Source organism: Giraffa tippelskirchi, chromosome 9 (genome assembly GCF_054371585.1).
Source record: "Giraffa tippelskirchi isolate mGirTip1 chromosome 9, T2T-mGirTip1v1.2.pri, whole genome shotgun sequence".
NCBI classification, from domain to species: domain Eukaryota; kingdom Metazoa; phylum Chordata; class Mammalia; order Artiodactyla; family Giraffidae; genus Giraffa; species Giraffa tippelskirchi.
In genome coordinates this window covers 5,019,642-5,043,124 of record NC_137283.1, presented here as the reverse complement: position 1 = coordinate 5,043,124, position 23,483 = coordinate 5,019,642, and the positions used below count along the sequence as shown (strand labels likewise).

The 23,483-nt window shown below is 45.4% G+C and overlaps 1 protein-coding gene and 1 long non-coding RNA gene across 8 annotated transcripts in view; both read right to left on the bottom strand.

Annotated features, from left to right (window-relative positions):
• The window catches only part of TGFBR2 (transforming growth factor beta receptor 2), a 101,225-nt gene that overhangs the window by 14,513 nt on the left and 63,229 nt on the right, over positions 1–23,483 (bottom strand). For all 7 annotated transcript variants that reach the window (XM_081527012.1, XM_081527013.1, XM_081527015.1 and 4 more), the window contains 2 exons: positions 10,948–11,747; positions 8,962–9,103 (listed from right to left, as the gene is read on the bottom strand). In XM_081527012.1, the coding sequence (XP_081383138.1) occupies positions 8,962–9,103; positions 10,948–11,747 (942 nt within the window). The remainder of the gene's footprint in view (positions 1–8,961; positions 9,104–10,947; positions 11,748–23,483) is intronic.
• LOC145520527 (uncharacterized) lies at positions 861–6,338 on the bottom strand. Its single transcript, XR_014064546.1, has 2 exons — positions 4,433–6,338; positions 861–1,634 (listed from the first exon to the last, which is right to left on the bottom strand). It is a non-coding gene; the product is annotated as an uncharacterized LOC145520527 (long non-coding RNA).

Genomic DNA, 23,483 nt, shown 5'->3' with positions numbered 1-23,483 from the left:
GATCTCTTTGCTTGCACTATGGGTTTTCTCTGTTGCTCTTTTTCTAGTTGCTTTAGGTATAACCTTAGGTTGTTTATTTGGGATTTATCCTGTTTCCTGAGGTAAGGCGGTATTGATACAAACTTTCCCTTCAGAACTGGTTTTGCTGCATGTTCTGCCGTTGTCACACTTCTGTTTTCATTCGCCTCTAGGTCTTTTCTGACTTCCTCTTTGATTTTTCCAGTGATCCATTGATTGTTTAGTATACTGTTTAGCCTCCACATGTTTGTGTTCTTCACAGTTTTAATGGAATACTCTATAAATATCAATTAAGTCCCTCTGGTCTAATGTGTCATTTAAAGCCTGTGTTTCCTTATTTTCTTTGTGAATGATCCATCCATTGATCAAAGTGTGTCGCTGTCGATTTCTCCTTTAATGGCTATTAGTATTTGCCTTATATATTGAAGTGCTCCTATGTTGGGTGCATATATATTTACATATATATAAATATATTACAATTGTTATATCTTGTTCTTGGATCGATCCCTTGATGACTATGTCGTATCTGTCTTTGTATCTTGTAACAGTCTTTAAAGTCTATTTTGTCTGATACATGTATTGCTACTCCAGCTTTCTTTTGATTTCCACTTGCATGGAATACCTTTTTCCATCTCCTCACTTTCAGTCTGTATGTGTCCCTAGGTCTGAAGTGTGTCTCTTGTAGACAGCACATATATAGGTCTTGTTTTTGTAAGCATTTAGCCAGTCTGTGTTTCTTGGTTGGAGCATTTAATCCAGTGTGTATGTTCTTTTTTTGCTATTAACTGTTCTGGAATTGTCTTTTTGTAGGTGTTTTTTCCTTTCTCTTTTCTTCTTTCCTCTTGTGATTTGATGACTTAACTTTGGTGGTGTGTTTCGGCTGCTTTTCTCTATGTGCATCTAGTGTACATTTTCATTTGTGATTACCGTGAGGTTTGGATACAGCAGTCTATATATAAACAAGATTGTTTTAAGTTGCTTGCCTTTTAATTTCAAATACATTTCCAATATCCTGCATTTGTGCTCTCCTGGTCTCACAATCACTGGTTTTGACATCATATTTGAGTATGAATGATTTCCTACCATTACTGCATCTTTGCCTTTAATGGTGAGCTCTGGCATTTGTAATTTGCTTGTTTCTAGTTGTGGCTCTTTCTTTTTTGCCTAGAGAAGTTCCTTTAGCATTTGCTGCAAAGCTGGTATGGTGGTGCAGAATTCTCCAGCTTTTCCTTGTCAGTGCAAACAGTGTCAGACTTTATTTTTGGGGGGCTCCAAAATCACTGCTGATGGTGATTGCAGCCATGAAATTAAAAGATGCTTATTCCTTGGAAGGAAGGTTATGACCAACCTAGATAGCATATTGAAAAGCAGAGATATTACTCTGCCAACAAAGGTACGTCTAGTCAAGGCTATGGTTTTTCCAGTAGTCATGTATGGATGTGAGAGTTGGACGGTGAAGAAAGCTGAGCACTGAAGAATTGATGCTTTTGAACTGTGGTGTCGGAGAAGACTCTTGAGAGTCCCTTGGACTGCAAGGGATCCAACCAGTCCATCCTAAAGGAGATCAGTCCTGGGTGTTCATTGGAAGGACTGATGTTGAAGCTGAAACTCCAATACTTTGGCCACCTCACGCGAAGAGCTGACTCATTTGAAAAGACCCTGATGCTGTGAAGGATTGGGGGCAGGAGGAGAAGGGGACGACAGAGGATGAGATGATTGGATGGCATCACCAACTCTATGGGCATGGGTTTGGGTAGACTCTGGTAGTTGGTGATGGACAGGGAGGCCTGGTGTGCTGCAGTTCATGGGGTCACAAAGAGTCAGACACGACTGAACGACTCAACTGAACACTTTTGATTTCTTAACTGCATCTGAAAGAGAACCTTGCTTGTAGACTCCAGCTTGTAGATTCTTGGTTGTAGACTCTTCCCTTTCATCACTTTAAATATATTATACCACTTCCTAAGAGTTTCTGCTGAAAAATCAGCTTTATAACCTTATGGGAGTTCCTTTGTATGCTATTTGTTGATTTTTCCTTGTTGCTGTTAAAATTTTCTTTGTCTTTAATTTTTGTCAATTGGATTATTGTGAGTCTTGTGTTCTTCCTTGTGTTTATCCGACCTGGGACTCGCTGAGCTTTCTGGACCTGGGTGACTGTTTCCTCTCCCATGTTAGGGAATTTTTCAGCTGATATCTCTTCAAATATTTTCTCAGGTCCTTGTCTCTCTTCTTGTGGGACCCTATGATGAAAATGTTGGTGCATTTAATGTTGCTCCTGAGGTCTCTCAGACTCTCTTCATTTCTTGTCATTCTCTTTTCTTTATATTCTGTTCTATGGCAGTGATTTCCACAATTCTGTATTCCAACTCACTTATCCATCCTTCTGTCCCATTTACTCTATTCATTTGAGTGCATTTTTCGTCTCAGTTATTTTATTGCTCATCTATGCTTGTCCATTCTTTAGACCTTCTAGCTCTTTTTTAAGCATTTCTTGCATCTTTTCTATCTGTGCCTGCATTGTTTTTTTGAGATCTTGGATAGTCTTTACTGTTATCACTCTGAATTCTTTTTTGGATAGATTGCCCATCTCCACTTCATTTAGCTGGTCATCTGGGGTTTTATCTTGTTTCTTCATCTCAGACATATTCTGCCATTTCATTATTGTCTACCTTTCTATGATTGCAGAGAAGGCAATGGCATCCCACTCCAGTACTCTTGCCTGGACAATCCCATGGACGGAGAAGCCTGGTAGGCTACAGTCCACAGGGTCGCTAAAAGTCGGACACGACTGAGTAACTTCACTTTCACTTTTCCCTTTCAGGCACTGGAGAAGGAAATGGCAACCCACTCCAGTGTTCTTGCCTGGAGAATCCCAGGGACGGCGGAGCCTGGTGGGCTGCCGGTCTATGGGGTCGCACAGAGTCGGACACGACTGAAGCGACTTAGCAGCTATGATTGCAGTTTGTGTTCCACAGGCTGCAGGGTTGTAGGTCTTCTTGCTTCTGTTGTCTGCCCCCTGGTGGTTAAGGCTGGTCTAAGATGCTTGTGCTGGCATCCTGGTGGGTGGGATTGGTTTCTTCCCACCAGTGCATGAAACTGGTTCTTGTCCCTCTGGTGGGCAGAGTCATGTCAAGGGGTGTGTTTATTGGGCAGTCACATGCTCAAGAAGTTTTTAGGCAGCTTGTCTGCTAATGGGTGAGGCTGTGTTCCCACCATTTTGGTTGGTTAGCCTGTGGCATCCTAGAATTGGAGCCTTTAGGCTGCTGTGTGGGGCCAGGTCATGGTGAAAAATGATGGCCTTTAGGAGGGCTCACAGCAATGAGAACTCTCCAGAGCTATTCCCACCAGTGTCTCTGTCCCCACAGTAAGTCACAGCTGTCCCCCAACCTTGCAAGAGACCCTCTAATACCAGCAGGCTCTTATGAGGTCACTGCTTTTTCCCCTGGGTCTTGGTGTGCACAAGACTCTGTGTGTGCCCTCTAAGAGTGGAGCTTCTGTTTTCCCTAGTTCTGCAATCAAACCCTGCTGAGCTTCAAAGTCAGATGTTCTGGGGGCTCCTCCTCCTGTTGACAGACCTCCAGGCTGGGGAGCCTGATGTGAGGCTCAGAACTTTCATTCCTGGGGCAGAATCTCCACAATATAATTACTTTCCAATTTGTGGGTTTCCCACCGAGCAGGTATTGGATTTGATTTTATTGCAACTGCATCCCTCTTGGAGAAGGCAATGGCACCCCACTCTAGTACTCTTGCCTGGAAAATCCCATGGACGGAGGAGCCTGGTAGGCTACAGTCCATGGGGTCGCTGAGAGTCGGACAGGACTGAGCGACTTCACTTTCACTTTTCCCTTTCATGCACTGGAGAAGGAAATGGCAACCCACTCCAGTATTCTTGCCTGGAGAATCCCATGGATGGCGGAGCCTGGTGGGCTGCCGTCTATGGGGTCGCACAGAGTCGGACACGACTGAAGCGACTTAGCAGCAGCAGCATCCCTCTTACTGTCTTGTTATGGGTTCTTCTTTGTCTTTGGACCTACATTATCTTTTTTGGTAGGTTCCACCATTTCTGTGCTCTAAAATCACTGCAGATGATGATTGCAGCAATGAAATTAAAAGATGCTTAACTCCTTGGAAGGAAAGTTATGACCAACCTAGACTGCATATTAAAAAGCAGAGACATTACTTTGCCAACAAAGATCCGTCTAGTTAAAGCTATGGTTTTTCCAGTAGTCATGTATAGATGTGAGAGCTGGACTATAAAGAAAGCTGAGTGCCAAAGAATTGATATTTTTGAACTGTGTGGCATTGGAGAAGACTCTTGAGAGTCCCTTGGACTGCAAGGAGATCCAACCAGTCCATCCTAAAGGAGATGGGTCCTGAATGTTCATTGGAAGGACTGATGCTGAAACTCCAATACTTTGGCCAACTGATGCGAAGAGCTGACTCATTTGAAAAGACCCTGATGGTGGGAAAGATTGAGGGCAGGAGGAGAAGGGGAGGGCAGAGGATGAGATGGTTAGACGGCATCACCAACTCGATGGAAATGGGTTTGGATAAACTCTGGGAGTTGGTGATGGACAGGGAGGACTGATGTGCTGTGGTTCATGGGGTCGCAAAGAGTCGGACACGACTGAGCGACTGAAATGAACTGAACTGAACCATTTCTGTTTTGTTGATGGCTTTCAGCAGTTAGTTGTGATTTTGGTGTTTTTGTGAGAAGGGGGGAAGCTCACTACTTTCTACTCTGCCATCTCCTGAGAGTCTCTGCACTCTTACCATTTTGAATGATGCCTGCCACACAGAAGGTACTCAAAAAATACAAGTTGGGTGAAAGAAATAATGAATAGATACGTCTTCAGAGAAAAAGCATAAAGAAGTTATCTCAGAATTTAAGGCACTAAGGCATGTGCGGCACACATGCTGCAGCATTTAACAGCTTTGGGATTCCATGAACAGATTCCACTGCAAACATTCTGCATGAGGCCATCACTGAATGTTCCTGAAGTGTGTGACTTTCTTGCCAGGTGCTTTCAGAAAGGCTTCAAGTCAAAGGCCATTATACACAGAGTAGGACTCACTACCCCTTCCACAATAATAATGGTAATCCTAGCTGCCACAGACTAAATAAGCTATCAGTGCTGTAGTAGGACAGTTAGGGTCTGTGAGCCAGAGTCAGACAACAGGGCTTTGATTTCTGTCTCCACTATCCTACCTCTTGAAGCCTCAGTTTACCCACCTGTAAAATGGGGCTAGTAACAGCACACCCTTCAAAGAACCCTTGGTAAATGGGATGAATTGTTCCACCTTCTTCACTTACAACAATCCATGTCTTGAGCTCCTAGGTGGAATCTCGTGGTAAGGGGGCTGGACCGGCTGGCTTCCAAAGGGTGCTCTTACTATGTCTGCATGTTCCCACCTGAGAAGAATGCGGCTTCTCCAGTGTCATGCTTTCCTTGCTCATGTTCCCTCTGTGCTGCCTGCACAGAGAGGACACTTCGGAGCCTCACTGTTCCTTCACAAGCTGATCTAACCCTCTTTGCCTGACCCTGCTGTCACACTGTCTTTAGCCGACCTGGGCACTCAGTCTGGTGTACCCTGCCTCGCCTGCAAAAAAGGCTCCTTCAGTGTTCCAGGCCTGGTAAACAGCACACGACAAAGTCTAGTGCTGAGTCCTATGATAAGCGCAGGCAGCACCTGGGCATCCAGGCCAAAAGTTTGGGCTCGGCCCTGAGAACAGAATGGAGTCCTGTCCTCCAGGCAGGAAAGCTGGGATTTCACATTCTCCCCCTGCAAGACAGTCCCTTGACGCCTAGTCCCTTCCTGCTTCGTTCAGTCAGATGTCCAGCTCCTCAGAATCACTGGGAGGAAATATCAGTGGATCTACTTTGTGAAATAAAATATCTATACTGAGGTAAGCATTTTCCACATTTCCTTTTCTGAAATGAGACTGTCCATGAAAAAAATAGTAATTTCTTATGTTGTATTTCAAGTTATACAAAGAAGTTTAAGCTTCAGGAAGGCCTTTTATATCCTGCCCTCTGTATAAATTAAAGCCTAATATCCACTAGAGTGGTATTACCTATTTTATGTGTAAAGAAAGAAATGTGTCTGAAAGTGCAAATTTTTTAAAAGAAGGCGGAAAAAAGCCTGTTTCATCAGTGGACAGCAAGCTTCTTTACGGAAATCTGTATTTGTACAACAACAGGGAAGAAGCAACACATCCCAACTCCCCTTAGAAGGTCCTAACTTTAATGTACCTTCCAAGAAGCTCTTTAAATATAAAAGTCTCTGAAATTAAGATTAGGCTGAAAATCTGCCTTTACAGTTTTTGAGGTACACATACATGCAAAAAAAAAAAAACCAGAAAATAATAATACTTTTAAAAGTAGGCAAAAGAAAGGGGTTATTAACACATGAGTTCACACACTTAGCAAGAGAAGGGCTGTCTGCTGGACCAAAGTGAGGACAGACAAATTACCTTGATTTTTGCAGCCTGATGGGAGAAACAGTACTGTGGGCTTAAGATCAAACAAAATGAGAACTGAGATGGCCTCTTTTCCGGTTCCCCAAAGCTGTCTGTTCTTATCCTAAAGGTTATGAGGCTTACTGAACAAACAGGACCTTGTTCCTTCCTTGGGAAAACTTGTTTATACTGTATCCGTTTTTAGATCTTGTAAAAACTGGTGAACTCAGTTCTTCCCCACTAGCTGGAATTCTTCCACACTCAGCAAATATCAACAGGAAAGGGCTTCAGTCATTGATAACTATGGAAGCAGGGAGCTCAAATCAGGCCTTAAGAAGCTGGTAACACTAACAGAGAGGACGACAGAGACAGTCTCCAGCATATGTTTAGAGAAGGATGAGCCTCTTTGAAAGGTTAAGAGAGATACCAAAATCTAGGTGAATTTATTCTGACAGTGACAGCAGCATTGTCTCTTCTTACACAGTTCACACTGGTCTGGTCTAACGGTTCATTTTGGAACTGTCAAAGCTTCAAGCAGAAAATGACTCTCAGTGACTGAAACCTGGTTAAACAAATTTCACTATGCAAGGAAAAATTCAGTTACTTTTGGAAATACTGTGAGGGAAGACATCTCATGCAGAAAACCAGAAAATAACTGGGTTAGCCAGACGGGAAGTGCTATGTCCCATGCAGGGACCCAAGGATATGGGTGATGGGACAGCAAGGCTCCCCACCTAGCCCATCCTGGAGAGCCAGCTACGGAAGCTCTCAGCAGGAGGAATGATCAGAGCCAGCGATGGTGCCAACCTAATCCACCGGGAGCAAAACGATGGAGAGTCCGGCCCAGTGACCAAAACTGGCCTAAGTGACAAAGTAAATATTGATAATATTGAATATCCATGGAATAAAATACCCACAATCCCATACTCATGTAAACACAGTAAAATGAATAAACAACAGGGGCTGCTGAGAGAAAGGACAGATATTTCCCAAGCATCTATGAATAAATGTAGAAGGGATAAGAAAAATAGAAAATCACCATTAAGCAAACATTATAGTAATAATCGTTGTCTGTAAGAACTATTAATTGACGCTAAAAATCAGCAGGTAAAATTATCATTAAAAAACAGGCCTAGTTTCCTTATTAAACAGGTGTTTAGTAGAAACAGGTCAAAGTGCCTCCCCACAAGCTATGTATTAATGACAAATGGGAAGGTAGTATCTTCACAGGGAGCAAGTTGGAGACACCGTCACCGCGGGATGAGACTGGACAGCACGCCGGCGTACCAGCCGCACGTGACACCGAGCGGGCACAACATCATCTCTGTGGTATCCTGCCTCGAAAGGCACAGTCCCGATCTGACCACGAGACGACAGCAGGGGAACCACAGTGAGCGACTGTTTATAAAATAACTGCTCTGGATTCTTGCCAAGGTCATGAAAGCAGCACAGACTGGGTGACCATCACACGCTGAAGGAGACTGAGGTGGCCTGGACACTAAGGTAATGTGGAATCCTGGAGTGAATCCTGGTCCCCAATTCTGGGGACTTGGAAATACATAAGTCCTAGTGATTAATTACGGGTATGGTACCAATGTCAATTTCCCACCTTTCACAGCTGTGTTGGGTTTAGGTAAGATGTTAACAGGAGGGGGAGCTGGGTGAAGAGCATATGGGAACTCCCTGTACTACTCACGCAGTGATTCTGTGAGTCTAAAATTATGATGAAACAAAGGGTTAAACATAAAATTGGAGTTGGCTTGACTTGACTTAGCATGCAGCCAGGACCAGGTTAGGATATATAAACTTCTCAGGTGAGACCTCAGACCCGGATGGTAACCACTGAGAGGAGGCTCAGGAAAGGATGACGTGATGTAGACATTAGCCATTCCCATCGCCAGGAAGATAAGGGGACAGTGCTCTCTATAACATGGTGTCCCTCGGTACCCCTGAAGAATGCTTCATTCCTCAATAACCTCTCTTCTCTAGATTTTTCAAAACCAAAACAAATCCATCAAACCATTCTGCTTATTTTGTCCAGCAAAGAAAAGTTATGTCCATAAAAGTAAATTTTGAGTCAAATCTATTTTTTGGACCTTATAATTCTGAAAAACCTTAAAATACAAAAAAAAATAATAATAATAATCATAATTTTCTGAATCATGGTTCTTGTTTGATAAGCAGAAATGAATTCTTATAAATATTATTAGTGTTCCTCTCTTGCCAGATTTGTAGATACTGGTGGAGAGATGGGTCTGGGGAAAAGTAATTATATACTTCAGGAAAGGAGATAAAATGCTTTATGCTCCAAACCTGGCTTTCAGCTGCAGAACCAAGGCTTTTTAGCACAATCAGTGGCTCCACATCATGCTGGAATATCTGTGTCCTACCGGATCTCCAACAGCTCCTCTGTACCCCTGAACCCGTGCTGAAGCCGTGAGCACATCCCGTGAAGGTGCACCAGGGTGGTGGCCCCCGCCTACCTCCCACTGCGTTGCAGCGAGACGTCATCTCCCAGAGCACCAGGGCCATGGAGTACACATCCGTCTGCTTGAAGGACTCGACATTCTCCAGATTCATCCTGGATTCGAGCACCTCTGGAGCCATGTATCTCGCCGTTCCCACCTAAAGAAGAACACACGCTGAGGCCCATCATCCAACTCCAGCTGCAGGGCTGGTTTCAAAACATAGCTGCTGCTTGGTCTCCTACGTGAGGAGTTAGTTGATCACAAGCATGATGCTTTTTAAGATAATGAGACCTGCATAGAGAGGTAGAGCTTATGTAGTTTTTAAAGATAGATAGGTTGTCTCTCCCTGAAAAAGCCTGAAAGAATATAAAGAACAAATGCCAAAATAAGGAAATGGCAAAGCCCAGAGCTGCTGTGTCTAGCTAGGCTCAGGACACAAGATCATCATACCATGTGTACAGTAACGTCCTTGCAGAGAACCCGAGACCACACTGGTGACTGATACTTTCAGTGTTTTTCCAAGTTAAGTATCTTTTCATTCTTGAAACTCCAAGATAGGAGGTGAAAATGATCATTGCCAGGACCCTTTCGGTCTCCTGAGGGTTGCGTTAATCTGTGTTCACCCCATGGCATGTTCTAGTGTGCCGAGGATGTCCTAGAACTACAGAAAAGCTCTGCTAAGCGGAACTGTATGCAAGTATTTCCATTACAAGCTCAAACCTGGTCATTTTATAATTTTGATAGGCATCCTGTGTGATTTTATCTGACAGTATGAAAACACTGTGATACAGAAGAAAAAAGAAAAAAATACTTCTAAGGAAAATCATCATTTCAGTGAGTGATAATGCAGCTTGTATAGACTGACTAAATAACAGCAAAGTCCTACCTTCCCAAGGATCCAGGGGAATGTCAAGTGAGTTGATAATATTACCCCAAAATAATGCTTTTTATTGTCATGCACTAGAAGAAAATTTTCTTTTTAATAAGTCACTTCACGACTGGTCACCCTGGCACACTGATTCGTCTGAGCTTCAGCGTGCTTGTCTCCTCACTGGCTGTGCACCCTGGACCTGGAGGGCCGCCTGAGCAGTGACTAGATGCTCCAAAAGCACAGCCCTCAACCTGGCCGAGGAAGCAGCAGTGCTCCAAGACTTTCCTCTCAGTCACAGCCCAGCTTCTGGGGTGTGAAACACGGGGCCCGTCTTTTATAAAGGATGACAGTAATGCTGTGTGTGTGCGCGCTAAGTCGCTTCAGTCGTTTCTGACTCTCTTGCAACCCCATGGACTGAGGCCACCAGGCTGCTCTGTCCATGGGATCCTCCAGGCAAGAATACTGGAGCCGGGTGCCATTTCCTCCCCCCAGGGGATCTTAGCCCAGGCACTGAACCCCAGTCTCTTATGTCTCCTGCATTGGCAGGCGGGTTCTTTACCACCAGCGCCACTTGGGAAGCCCCAAGGTAACGTTAGTCAGCTTCTAATAGCTCCTTAGCCAAAAAAGCTTCCATTTTAATCTGTGAAATGTTTCAGAAGAAGAACTGTCCCTACTTATAGGTCTCTTTAACTGTTTAAGGCCTGGTGTTGGATGTGACCAAATGTATGTGGGTTTGGACTTCAAAAAGACTGCCTTCTAAAATGGTAAAAATAAATAAATAAATAAAAAGTGAAAAAGAGAGCAATATAAGGACCAAAAGTACAGAGCAGAAAGAGGCTGAGTGCAATCCTAAGGAAAAAGAGACACCAGCAGTGCTTGAAGCAAAGAAGAAAATGTCTAAATGGATGAGAAATGAGGATTGACTCAAGGAGAAAATGGCTGTCCTGAATTGGGGAGAATCTGAGAGCCAGGGAGAGAAACGCTGTTGGCTGTCGGAGGCACCCTGGCAGGAGAGCCCTTCCTGGGCTGACTGGATCCCCCAGACGGGGTCAGAGGGCAGGGACGATGGAGCACGGGAGGGAGGGGCGCCAGCAGCAAGGGGAAGGGCCTGAGGGGCAGGGCCACCCTACCTGCCCACTGTTGGCCAGGTCATCCACAGACAGGGTGGGGTCCAGCCGCAGTGAGAGCCCGAAGTCACAGAGGCAGCAGGTGAGGTCGCCCTTGACCAGGATGTTGGAGCTCTTGAGGTCCCTGTGCACGATGGGCATCTTGGGCCGGCCGCACAGGGTGTGGTCGCTGTGCAGGTGTGCGATGCCGCGGGCCAGCGAGCCGCCCAGCCTGCGCAGGTCCTCCCAGCTGATGACGTGGCGAGTCAGGTACTCCTGCAGATTGCCCTTGGCGTGGAAGGCAGTGATGAGCCAGTACTGCTTGCCCAGCTCCGTCTTGCGCTCCTCGGCCGTCAGGAACTGCAGGATGTTCTCGTGCTTGAGGTTGATGTCTGAGAAGATGTCCTTCTCCGTCTTCCAGGAGGCATACTCCTCATAGGGGAAGATCTTGACGGCCACGGTCTCGAACTGCTCAGACGTGTTCTGCCTCAACTTGGCCTTGTAGACCTCGGCGAAGCGCCCCTTGCCCACCAGGGTGTCCAGCTCGATGGGCAGCAGCTCCGTGTTGTGGTTGATGTTGTTGGCGCAGGTGGAGCTGATGTCGGAGCGGTCGTCCTCCAAGATGATGGCCAGGTGCTCGCTGAACTCCATCAGCTTGCGCGGCTTGCCGGAGTCCCAGGCTGGGCTCAGCTTCTGCTGCCGGTGGACGCGGTAGCAGTAGAAAGTGACAATGACTGCGATGGCGATGCCCAGGGGTGGCAGGAGGCTGACGCCTGTCACTTGGAAGATGACCAACAGCAAGTCGGGGTTACTGGTGCTGTACTCTGAAGTGGAAACAAAGAGAAGGAGCGGGTCAGCAGGTGTGCACTGCGAAGAAGTGGTCCACACCCCAGGCTGTGGGTTTCACCATCAGCACAGTGTTTATGGACACGGTATGGTAAGTTTTTTTTATTCCAGGCGTGGATGCTTGTATGTGCTTGTCCATCTGGCCATCTAGTCAATGTCTTTTACTCTTCCCTCAAAACTTAGGTTGGAAATCAAAATTCACCATCAACCAATCAGAGAATTGGGAACAAGCTGATTACAAGCTGAGAAAAAGGCCCTCCTCGCTGGCCTTTAAAAATGCTTTGCTGGCACTATTCACAACAGCCAGGACATACAAATAACCTAAATGTCCATCAACAGATGAATGGATAAAGATGTACATATATACCATGGAATATTACTCAGCCATAAGAAAGAATGAAATAATGCCACTGCCAGATACATGGAAGGACCTAGAGATTACCATACTGAGCGAAGACAAATATCATGTCACTTACATGTGGAATCTAAAATATGGCACAAATGAACCTATCTACAAAACAGAAACAGACTCACAGACATAGAAACAGACTTCTGGTTATCAAGAAGGGCTGGGAGAGGACTGCAGTGGGAGTCTGGGTTAAGCAGATCAAACTATTACATACGGGATGGATAAACAAACTCCTAATGCGTAGCACAGGAAACTATGTTCAATAACCTGTGTCAAACCATAATGGAAAAGAGTAGGAAAAAGCACACACACACACACGTATATATAACTGAGTCACTCTGCTATACGGAATTAACATTGTAAATCAACTACATTCAATAAAATTTTAAAAAACAGGAAGAAGAAAAATTTGGTGACTGAATCTTGAAAACCTAAGTTCTTACTGACACTGGCAGGCTGCCTGGAACCCAGGGTAGGTGGGAATAGAGGCTGGAGTGTGACGGGACAAAACGGTTGCAGGGAAAGATTGAGCTACAGGAGAAATAGAAACTCTTGTGGAGATATGGATGGTCCCTGTTATCCAGCAAAGAATGAGCCTCGAGATCAAGACTGAGGGGACAGATAAAATGATACTGATGCAGTATCAGCATCAGATACCGCAGCATATGCTGCAGAAAGTAACATTCCTCTCCTGTAACTCCACCTCTACTATCTGGACTCCAATGGGAATGTTTTCTTCAAGTGGACACCTGTCTGTAACAACATAAGATGTCTTATAAATAAATGTGTTTGATTCTCTGCTTGTTCCTCCCATGAAAAAGCAAGCTCTACGTGGGTAAATCTGCAGGTGCTCATCACCACACTCTGCTGAGCAGCTGGCGCAGGGCACTTAGGTGCTCAGCAAATGTTTCCTGCAGAAGCTGGATGAACGATCAATAATAAGATGACATCCCTCCCTTCCTGGATAAAGAGGATGTGCTACATATAGACAACAGAATAGGACTCAACCATAAAAAAGAACAAAATGCCATTTTTGCAGCAGCATGGACGGAGCTAGAGATGATCACACTAAGTCAGACAGACAGACAGATACTGTACGCCGTCACTCACACGAGGGGTCTAACATACGACACAGATGAACCGACCTATGAGACAAACAACCACAGACAACACAAACAGACGTGCTTGCCCAAGGGAGAGGGTTGGGGGAGGGATGGATTCAGAGTTTGGGGTTAGCAGGGGCAAACTAGTATGTACATGATGGATAAACAACAAAGCCCTACTGTTTAGCACAGGAAACTATATTCAATATCCTATGATAAACCATAATGGAAAAGAATATGAAAAAGGGAATGTATATATATGTATATATATATATATATATATATTCCTTTATATATACATATTGGAATGTACATATATATATGTATAACTGAGTTAATCTGCTGTACAGCAGAAATTAACACAACATTGTAGATCAACTAGACTTCAATTTTAAAAAATCCCTCTCATTTTCCATGCTGTTCAGCAGGGGTTGGCAAACTATGGCCCCAGGGCACAGGGGCTGCTCTTGTTCAGCCTCAAGAGGGATGAATTTTCCATTTTTAAAAGGCTGTTTAAATTTTAAAAAAGACACTCAGTAGTTCATACAAGAGAGATCACATCTGGCCCTAAAACATTTACTCCCTGGGCCTTTACAGAAAAAGTCTGCTCGCCCCTCTTCTACTGGTGCTATTTTAACCACCTGCAATGCACCATCACTTGCTCTGATGTGAATATTTTATGTATGAGAAAACAACTCAATGAAAAAGTTCTAAATATTAATTGCATAATTATTTAGCTGGGTGTCCAATTCCTTAAAGGGCGTAAAACAACCAAATGAACTGTACATGTATCACTGATAAGTTTATTTTCTAATTCCTGTCCATTTATGAAAAACAGTATTCTTTGCTGATTTCTAGTCTTTTTCAGGTTAAAGGAAACACAGAAACAGAAATCTGAAATTTACTGATTAAAGAAGACTCTAGAAATCCCCCTTTCAATATCAGAAACCAAACTGTTACCTTCCCCTCAAATTTCCTGTGATTTCTTTTTGAAAACCTACACATAAAAATTTGTTGGGGAGGGAATTATCTATTAACATCTGTCAGTCTTGAAACTTCAAAGAGGTGGTGAAAAACCCTAACAATAGCAAATCAGGCTGAAAGGAAGCCCTGGGATGTGGCTTTTATCTAAACAGAAGCCACCCACACCCTCTCAGAGTTAACCCCTGAGTTGCTCCTAGAGAAACCAGCAGCTGTGGGTATAGCAGGTACAACTCAGCTTCTCCTTTACTCAGGGACCAGCAGGAAGTATTTCTTCTTGCCAACCTCCAATTACACATTGAAGAGTAAACTGAATACAAATTATATACTTCTCTGTGTGCCAAGAGTTTTATATAATATTTGTATTTAACTGACAAAAACCCCTATGAGATAGATACTGCTATTATTATAAACCCCAGTCTGTAGATTCTCAAACTCTGATTAGAGATGCCTGCTCTTTACCCCATGCCATACCGTTTCTAAACTTCACATCACTGGGAGCCAATTAAGAATGCCTTTATACAAGCTCTCAATTTGATGAGGTGGTTGTCTTCACTTGGGGCTCGACTAAGGGACTTCAGGCGGTCCACTAAGTGATCCCGGCAGTTCCTGGACAGTGCGTCCAAAGGGGCACATTTGGGTGTGTCGACTGCTCCCTCGGTTCTTAACGAACAACCAGAGTTGAGCAGTGTTCCTGCAACTATGCATCTCTCTCTCCTGTCTGGGAATCAAAAATCTTACACAAGGAAGAACCTTAAACTTACTTGCTTTCTTCTCTCAGAACCCATCATCACAGGAACAGCATGTAGGGAACTCAAGATATAATTGCTGAACTACTGGTACTGACGGAGGAGGCAGATGGGCCCTCCTCCAGGATAAAGCAACTGGAAATTCATTCTCTATTGACTAAAACTCCAAGACAAGAATAGCAGGACAATTAAGGGAGAAGGCTGGGCCCTGCTCAGACCACATACTTCTCATTCCGGAAGTCAGGAAACCTCCCCGACCACACAGGCACAGAAAAGCTCCCTGCAGGCCAAAGAGGGAGCAGTGTCATGGGATGCTCTACCCAGAGGCCTCTTCAGCAGGATCCATCCTGGCCAAGAGATCTGTGCGCACACATGGGAGGATCCTGAGATACCAAATATGGACTGTGAACCAGGCAAACCAAAATGACTGGCCAAAGGAAAACCGGACAAAAATGCCCCATATGAGTGATTCAAACTGCCTTGAGGACACGACTCAGGGACGCTCGCTCCGAGTCTGCCTGTGTGTCGATCCATACATACTGTACTCTTTTTCCTGCTAATAAAACACTTTACTTGCTTCACTACTTTCCATCTTTGTGGAAGTTCTTTTCTGCAGAGCCGAAGGGCCAGAGCCCTTGTCACTGCTTTCACTGCTGCAACCGAGCCCCAATCTCCGAATGGGAACCCAAGCCCCGCTCCAAGCCGTTGCAGGCCAAGGACACCGGAGATCAAAGATCAGGACTCTCCATGAACTATTTCTTGGACACACGAGTAACCAGTGCTCAGAACCTGAGGTTCACTGTACACTCCCTTGTTGCAACAAGGGGCAACAATGACCACAGAGTTCTCGGCTCCTACAAAGGAGGGGGTGTCTGCCAGGTGCACACGAATGTGGCTCTCAGCCTGGGCTCCAGAGACACAATTCAGTGGGCCTGTAAACTTAAACGGGCAAAATGACACCTCTTTATTTTCTCTAATCTTTAACTAAAATTTCACATTTCCCAGCATGAGCCATGCCATGACTTTGTCACCAAGAGAAACCACAGATATTTTTATGCTGTGTTAACGTTTCTTGCAGAGGCCTCAACGAATCCTTTATATTCAGCACTTAGCCATTTCAGTTTGTTCCATCTGATGCTAGATCTTGTTACTTAAACCATTACTATAGAAGCAAAGATTACTATATCACAAATTTCTTAAATCATCTGTATGGTTTAATTGTATGATTCGGTGTTGGATTTTCTTTGAATTCCTGTGTGCTGTTTTAGGCATTTAAAGACATCACTGTGAAGAGGTCCGCAGGCTTCACTAGACGTCCCAGCAGTGCACAGCACACACGCAGAACCAGAGATCTCTGGTGGAGTGAAGGCATCGAGTGCTGGTCTCTCTGCCCAGATTTCCTGGAGCAGAAACTTCCAGATGCCTCTGTTTCTCTAGGAACTGAGTAAGGGAGGAAATGGTGCCAACAAGTGATCCTCCTGGGCTGGTGTGTTGTATGCCCCAGGGACAACGGTAGATTCTGCCCTTGTGAGGGGAGCTCTGCAGTGGAAAAGGATGGGAAACCCTCCTCTGAACTCTATGAAGAATGATGGCGATAACCAACCCATCATGGGTTTTACTGAGCTGAGTCCTGGCTCACTCACTGTATCAGCAGCATCTCACTTTACTTCTTCAGCAGCCAAGTCAGGTTCTGTTCACTGCCTAGTTTATAGATGAGGCTACTGGGGGGGCAGGGGGAGGGGAAGGACGAAAAAGAGAGGGAAGGGAAGGAAGAAAGGAAAGGGAGAGTGAACGTGGGGGTGGGGCGGGGGACTGAGAGGACCCCATTTCCTGCAGGTCTGATGGCTCCAGAGCCCTTGTTCTCTCCACACCACCAAGCTGTCTCCCCTAGCAATGAACCCAACAGGCTGTTTAATAATTCCGAAATTTTCCAACCAAATGTGTCCCCACATACATGAGCCCAAGTGAGCTGCAAATAAAGAGCCATTTGCAAATGTCAGAATCTTGATAAATAAATATTTTTAAGGACAAATGTCAAAGATAAATGTTACTATGCCATAAAAACATACAAACTGGCAGAAAACCTCAAGGGGAAATTCCTTGGTATAGGTTCCTCCTGAGTAATTTAAAAGTAAACAGTTTGCCTAATCCCACGCACACACATCACAATGAAAAGAGGTCACTCCCAAGCTCTTTGAAGTCCTCTGTGAGGCCCAAATCCATCGCTGCTTGCCAAAAGGAACTTAACTCTGAATCTCTATAATTCTTTTTTTTTTCTTCAAAAAAAACCACATAGTGAAAAAGACGTTAAATTAAGGTCAAGAGTAAAAATGCCTATATGGATTGTTTAACGTATCTTGATAAAAACCAAATCAACAGAGCTCAATGGGAGAGATGGGCTCTTACTTCACTATTTGCATTAGCTCTGCAATTCCTCTGACTCTGTGAAGGAGTCTGGGCAAAAATTTACCAAGACACAAATTGACCCAAGCAACAGAAAGGGCTGCAGACGCTCGCTTTGTGTACGCCTCGGTGCGCTGGTGAGCACTGCCTGACAGCCACAGAGCTGCCTGAAGCCAGCAGTGACATCTAACCACAGAGACTTTCACACGCCAACATGTTCATCTCAAGCAACAGGATATACATGCAAGTGGCTGAGAGCCAAACAAGGAAGCTGTGCTCGAGAGAGATAGGCTGGGGGAAGGGAGATTTCCTGTCTAAAGTCACTGGGTTAATGGTGATACTTAAAAGTACAGCTTTCATTTATTGAGAACCTACTAAATATCAAACACTGGTTTCACGTGGATTATTTTGAAGCCCTGTAGCCACGCTGCTAGATCTGAATCAGGTCTCATTTCCTAGACACGCGCACGGGGACCCTGTGTGTACAGTGGGGGCTGGCGTGGCAGGTCATTTCCTAGACGCGCGCACGGGGATCCTGTGTGTACAGTGGGGGCTGGCGTGGCAGGTCATTTCCTAGACGCGCGCACGGGGATCCTGTGTGTACAGTGGGGGCTGGCGTGGCAGGTCATTTCCTAGACGCGCGCACGGGGATCCTGTGTGTACAGTGGGGGCTGGCGTGGCAGGTCATTTCCTAGACGTGCGCACGGGGATCCTGTGTGTACAGTGGGGGCTGGTGTGGCAGGTCATTTCCTAGACGCGCGCACGGGGATCCTGTGTGTACAGCAGGGGCTGGCGTGGCAGGCAGCGGCTGGCTGCAGGGGCAGTGTCCCTCAAGAGAGTTGCTGACAGTAGCTCCCAGGATCTTCAGCCAACAGTGGGTTCAACATGAACATTTAGAGAAAGGACCAGAGTATACAGTTAAAGAGAAGGAAAGAGAGTAAAGAGAAACACTGAAATCGGAGGAATGGAAAACAGACACAGGAGGGAGAATCAGCACCGCTCTGGGCAGGCTCTGCTGTAGTGACCAGCATAGCAGGTGAACCTCAGTGACAGGGATGCACAGCAAAGGGCAGGCAGAGGCCTGGAGGAGGCCGAGTCTCGTGCACAGCCAAGACTCCAAGCACCTGAAAACCTTTTTATGCCAGTAAGTTTGAAAACTTAAACAATACTGGTCAACATCGTAAAAATTAGTACATGTAACTTGCTCAAACTGAGCCAAGAAAAACTTGAATAATCTTTCAAACATTAAAGAAATTGAGTAGTTAAAAATCTTCATAGAGTATAACTAACTTTCAATGTTTTTTAAAGCCCATGACTCACTGTCAAATTTCTTAGTACCAATGACTGGATATACATATCAGGGTTTGTTTTTTGCAGAATTGTCAACCCCCTAAACTTCCTAGAATAAAAATGCCAGTGGACTTCTTACAGAAATGTTCAACCATTGTCTAAACAAGTGGGGAACCATCCGATATATCCGGAATGTGCCTCTATGAGATCAATGGTCCACTTGTTTAAAGTCAAAGTCACAAAAAACAAGAGACACATGGAAGAGGCAGGACAACTGAAGGCCACGCGTGGTCCTTGACTGGATCAGCAGTGACCCCACTGCTTTGGGGAAGCTGAAGTGTGGGCTGTAATGCATTTTGTTAAAACAGCTTATTTGAGAATTTTTATCCCAAGTCTCCTGTATATCTCCAAATCATTTCTCTGCCCTGCTGTGTTTGCTGCCTGGGGTGTAAGGTCACTTTTTGTGCAGGACATTACCCAACAGCGACTGAATTTCAAATCCTGAACTTGAAGCCCTTGGAAGGAAACTTCTCTTGAGCTTTCCAAGTCTACAATCTAAGCAAGGTATTGTACTTTTCACGTTACTTCTTTGCCTCTAAACCAGACACTACACTGAGCTGAGATTCAATTTCATGATTTTCTTAATACATACTTAAAAGTTGCCTTTATTGACAATTTGAAGAAAAAATTGTCAACAGAAGTCTAGGAAAAAAAAAGTTCTAGACTTAAACTAGTAATATTTAATCAGGCAGTAGAAACCCCTAAGAATAATCACAGTAGGTTCTACAATGGCAGTCCCGTGATTAGGACTGTGTGCTTTCATTGGCAAGGGTCCGGCTTCCATCCCTGGTTGAGAAATTAAGATCCCACAAGCCATGCAGCATGGAAAGAAAACAAAAAACCAAAAACAAAAACTGACCGTTATCATTCTGTATATTTAGAGGAAGCAGCGTGATAGAAGTTGGTTTTTAAGAACTTGGGATTCTGAAGCTTTTGCACAGCAAAAGAAACCATAAACAAAACAAAAAGACAACCCAAAGAACAGGAGAAAATATCTGCAAATGAAGCGACCCACAAGGGATTAATCTCTCAAACATGCAAAGAGCTCATGCAGCTCAATATTAAAAAAAAAAAAAAAAAATCAAAAAAGCAGGCAGGGGTGTTCCTGGCAGCTCAGTGGTAACAAATCCATCTGCCAATGCAGGGGATATGGGTTCAACCTGCTACAGGAGGATCCCACAGCCTGCAGAACAACTAAGCCTGTGTGCCTCAACTACAGAGCCTGTGCTCCCAGAAACGGACTCCAAGATTTCAAAAATAAACTTATACTTACCAAAGGGAAAAGTGTGGGAGAGGGATAAATTAGGAATATAGGATTAGTAGGTACAAACAATTGATACTATATATAACACAGGTAAACAATTAAGGACCCATATAGCACAGGGAACTATATTCAATACCTTGTAATAATCTACAATGGAAAAGAACCTGAAAAAGAATACGTCTGTGTGTGTGCGTGTGTGTGTATATATATATGTATATATATATATAACTGAGTCACTATGCTGCACACTTCAAACACCCACAACACTGTAAATCAACTATTCCTCAATTAAAAAAAAAAAAAAAAGCAAGTAGAAGGCTATGGAGGGAGTCAGTCTGGCTATAGTAAGACGAGAGAGGCAGGCGCTTTTTGGATGTCTGGTTTGAATTCTGTTTTCCCAGAGGCAAAACTCAGCTTTACCACATATCTAGTGATGCTGGACCCAGTTATAATAAAGAAAATGTTGAAAGTGAACAGAAGGTACCAACATCCCGTAAACATTTACTGGCTAAGTTCCAAGTGTGTTCACTCAACATACAAGGGAAGCGTTAATGAGTCGCAGCCCCGGCCAGGCGCAGACACATGGGGATCCCTGGAGGAAAAGATACAGGATCTCGTAAGAAGCGAAGCAAACTGCCTCCTTATTCTGTGACATCCACATCCTAGTAGCTTTCCTCTGTTCCTGCCGTGTCTCTCTCTCACATCCTCATCCATCATACTACATATATACTTTCTAATTCGGGAGTTACTATATATACATACTTTCTAACTTGGGAGTTCCAAACTTTTGTATATTTTCTCATCTTTAAAAATACTGATGGCATGGTACAAAAAGAATCTCCTGGAACGCTGCTGTTCAGGGCATGCCCTCAGACCAGCGCAGTCCCAGGTGCCACCTGGGGACTTGCTGGAAAGGCAGCACCTCAGCCCTGTGCTACCCTGCTGCAGCAGACCTGCGTGTGACCGAGTCCTCTATGAGCCTCACCCACACAGTACGGCTTGAGAAGCACTGCTTCCGCGAACATTCCTTGGGAGTCTGCCACAGACAGGACTTGTTGGCAAAGCCCTAGGACAACCATACTCTGCCAGCCAGTGAGAAAATGGTCCATGAGAATGTTCTAGTAGAAAAACTGCAGGGGGAGTGCAGAGAGAGATACATTCCCTACCCATCATCTCAAGAAAAAGCAAACAAATTCAGCCAAACAGTAAAAAACCACTCTAATTAAACAACAGAAGGCCAGGAGCTCATGCAGGGCTTAGTTAAACTTCCAGCATGTGGACACCACTGTTTGACACTCTAGACAGACTCTGAGAATACTTTTTCCCCAAATGATGGAATTCTCTCCAGCACATTTGATGGCTTTCTTCTAGTTGTACATATTTCAAAACAAAGCTTTTGCCTCCCTCCTCACATCCCATTCCACATGATGTTACTCCTTCCCGTCCCCTCTCCCTCAAAAGGGCCTTTCAGGCAGTCCACTCCAGAGTGCCGCCTCTTCACAACACTCCCTGACTCCATGACAGGAAACCTGTCATGAAGGTTAACCACGGCGGGACCCCACTCCTCTGTGAGTCACCCCATACTCCAAACCCCAACGGGCATATCAGGAGAAAGTCTCCACACTGGCTGATTTTAAAACATCTTCTTTATAATCAAGTATGGCCTTCCCGTAAGTCCCCTCACCAGCTTTCCTGCTATTCTCTGTAGCCAAAGACGACACAACGACTCCCTCTCCTATGCGATGGGAGTTCTCAAACCGTTGCTGGGCATTTAGCTCATTTCCCTAAATCATCTTTTTTCAGGCTCAACATCTCTGTCTTCTTCAGTCACCTCTGAAAAGACCTATTTATGAACACTCATATTTATCAGACCCTCAAATCTGCCTGCCCAGCATGAAGCAGGCGCCCCGTCTACGCTGGGTCCTTTTTTGAGTATGAAGGGATCTGTTCTCCGACATCATTCTTGTTCCTCAGGATCCAGGCCCAGCTCCAGCACGTGGAGCGCGGCAGCGGCAGGACTCCCAGCGCCCTTGGCAAGGCGGGAAGACGACTCCTAGCCGTGTGCTCTCCTGTCTCCTTCTCCCTCTCTTCACCAAGTCCCCAGGTTCAGAATGACCTGAACTCGCCTCTGAACCCCGAGCAGCTGCCCAGCCCGCTTTCTGATAAGCCGCTTATTCGCCATCGACTGTGCGAACGGACAGGCCTCGTCTGACGTGTGTTTGGCCCAGTTGCACACATGGTCATTTCGGGCAGGCAGAGCCCGGGTCCCGTCCCTGCCCTTAGCATTCCTGCCCCTGTGCCGCTCGTCCCTCCCGCAGGAGACAGAGCCGACAACGAGCCAGGCTCTGCCCACGACGCGGACCCGGCTGTGGATGTCTTTCCTCCACGGGCTGACCCGTGCTCTCTGGGGCAGGATCTCCTCACTCCCTTGTCCACGGGAGAGTCCTCTGAGCGCTCGCTCAGCCTGGGCTTGGTGTAGACCCCCCTCCCCGCTGCTGCCCCAATTCTCTCCTTCTGTTCCTTGGCGGGAAAACAACGGTCTGGGCCGTATCTTCGCCTCTGTCTCAGGGCCCTTCGCGTTTTCAGGAAACCTGGAGGTAGAGAGACCGGGCTTGAGGGACCCCACTATCTTCTCCAACAGGGAGGCCAGAAGGCTTTAGAAAAACACAGCAATTGTGCACATTATCAACACCTGTCTCGTTACCAAACACCTCCGCCTCCTGCCTTCTCTTTGGCTCCGCCTGAAGCACGCTCTGGCTGGTTTTCGGCACCCACCCCTGCCATCTCACCTCCAGGCTGCGGAGGAACCTGCCCAGAATGTGTCATCTCACCAGTTCTGAGATGCCCACCCAGGGCGGCCCTTGGCCTTGTTCTGAAGTGCTTGCTTGAGGAGTGTGGCGAGCACCGTGATAACCTCTAGAAAGGACTCCTCCTATTCCCCCAGGGAAGGGGTGACCCAGGTGGGTGTCTTGCCTGTTTTTCTGCTCCTCTAACCTCAAGGGCTGAATCTGGCTACTTCCTGTGGTGGCTGCCACTCTCTAATTGCTACCATCCTCTTTCAGGTTATATGGGGAACAGGATGAAAAATATAAATCCCTTTGGCAGAACAAACTGTCTTGAGTTCAGTGGTTTCCAACACTGGCTGCATATTAGAATATCTTGGTGAGCTGTTTGTTTTTTTTTTTAAATCCTGACACCAGGCCCCAGACCAATTAAGTCCGAAACTGCAGGGCTAAGACCCAGTTAATGAGTCGTTTTTTTAAAGCTTTTCAGGTGTTTCCAATGTGTAGCCAAGGCCGAGAACGACCTCAGCCTGACAGGAGACTAGGATAGGACCCCAGAAAAAGAGAAGTCGTGAAAAGAATTTTAATCACTAAGTGTAGGATCCATTGTTCCTGACACTGGAGCCAGCGACACAGGTGTATGTATATTTTTTAAAGTAGAGAAGCAAATAT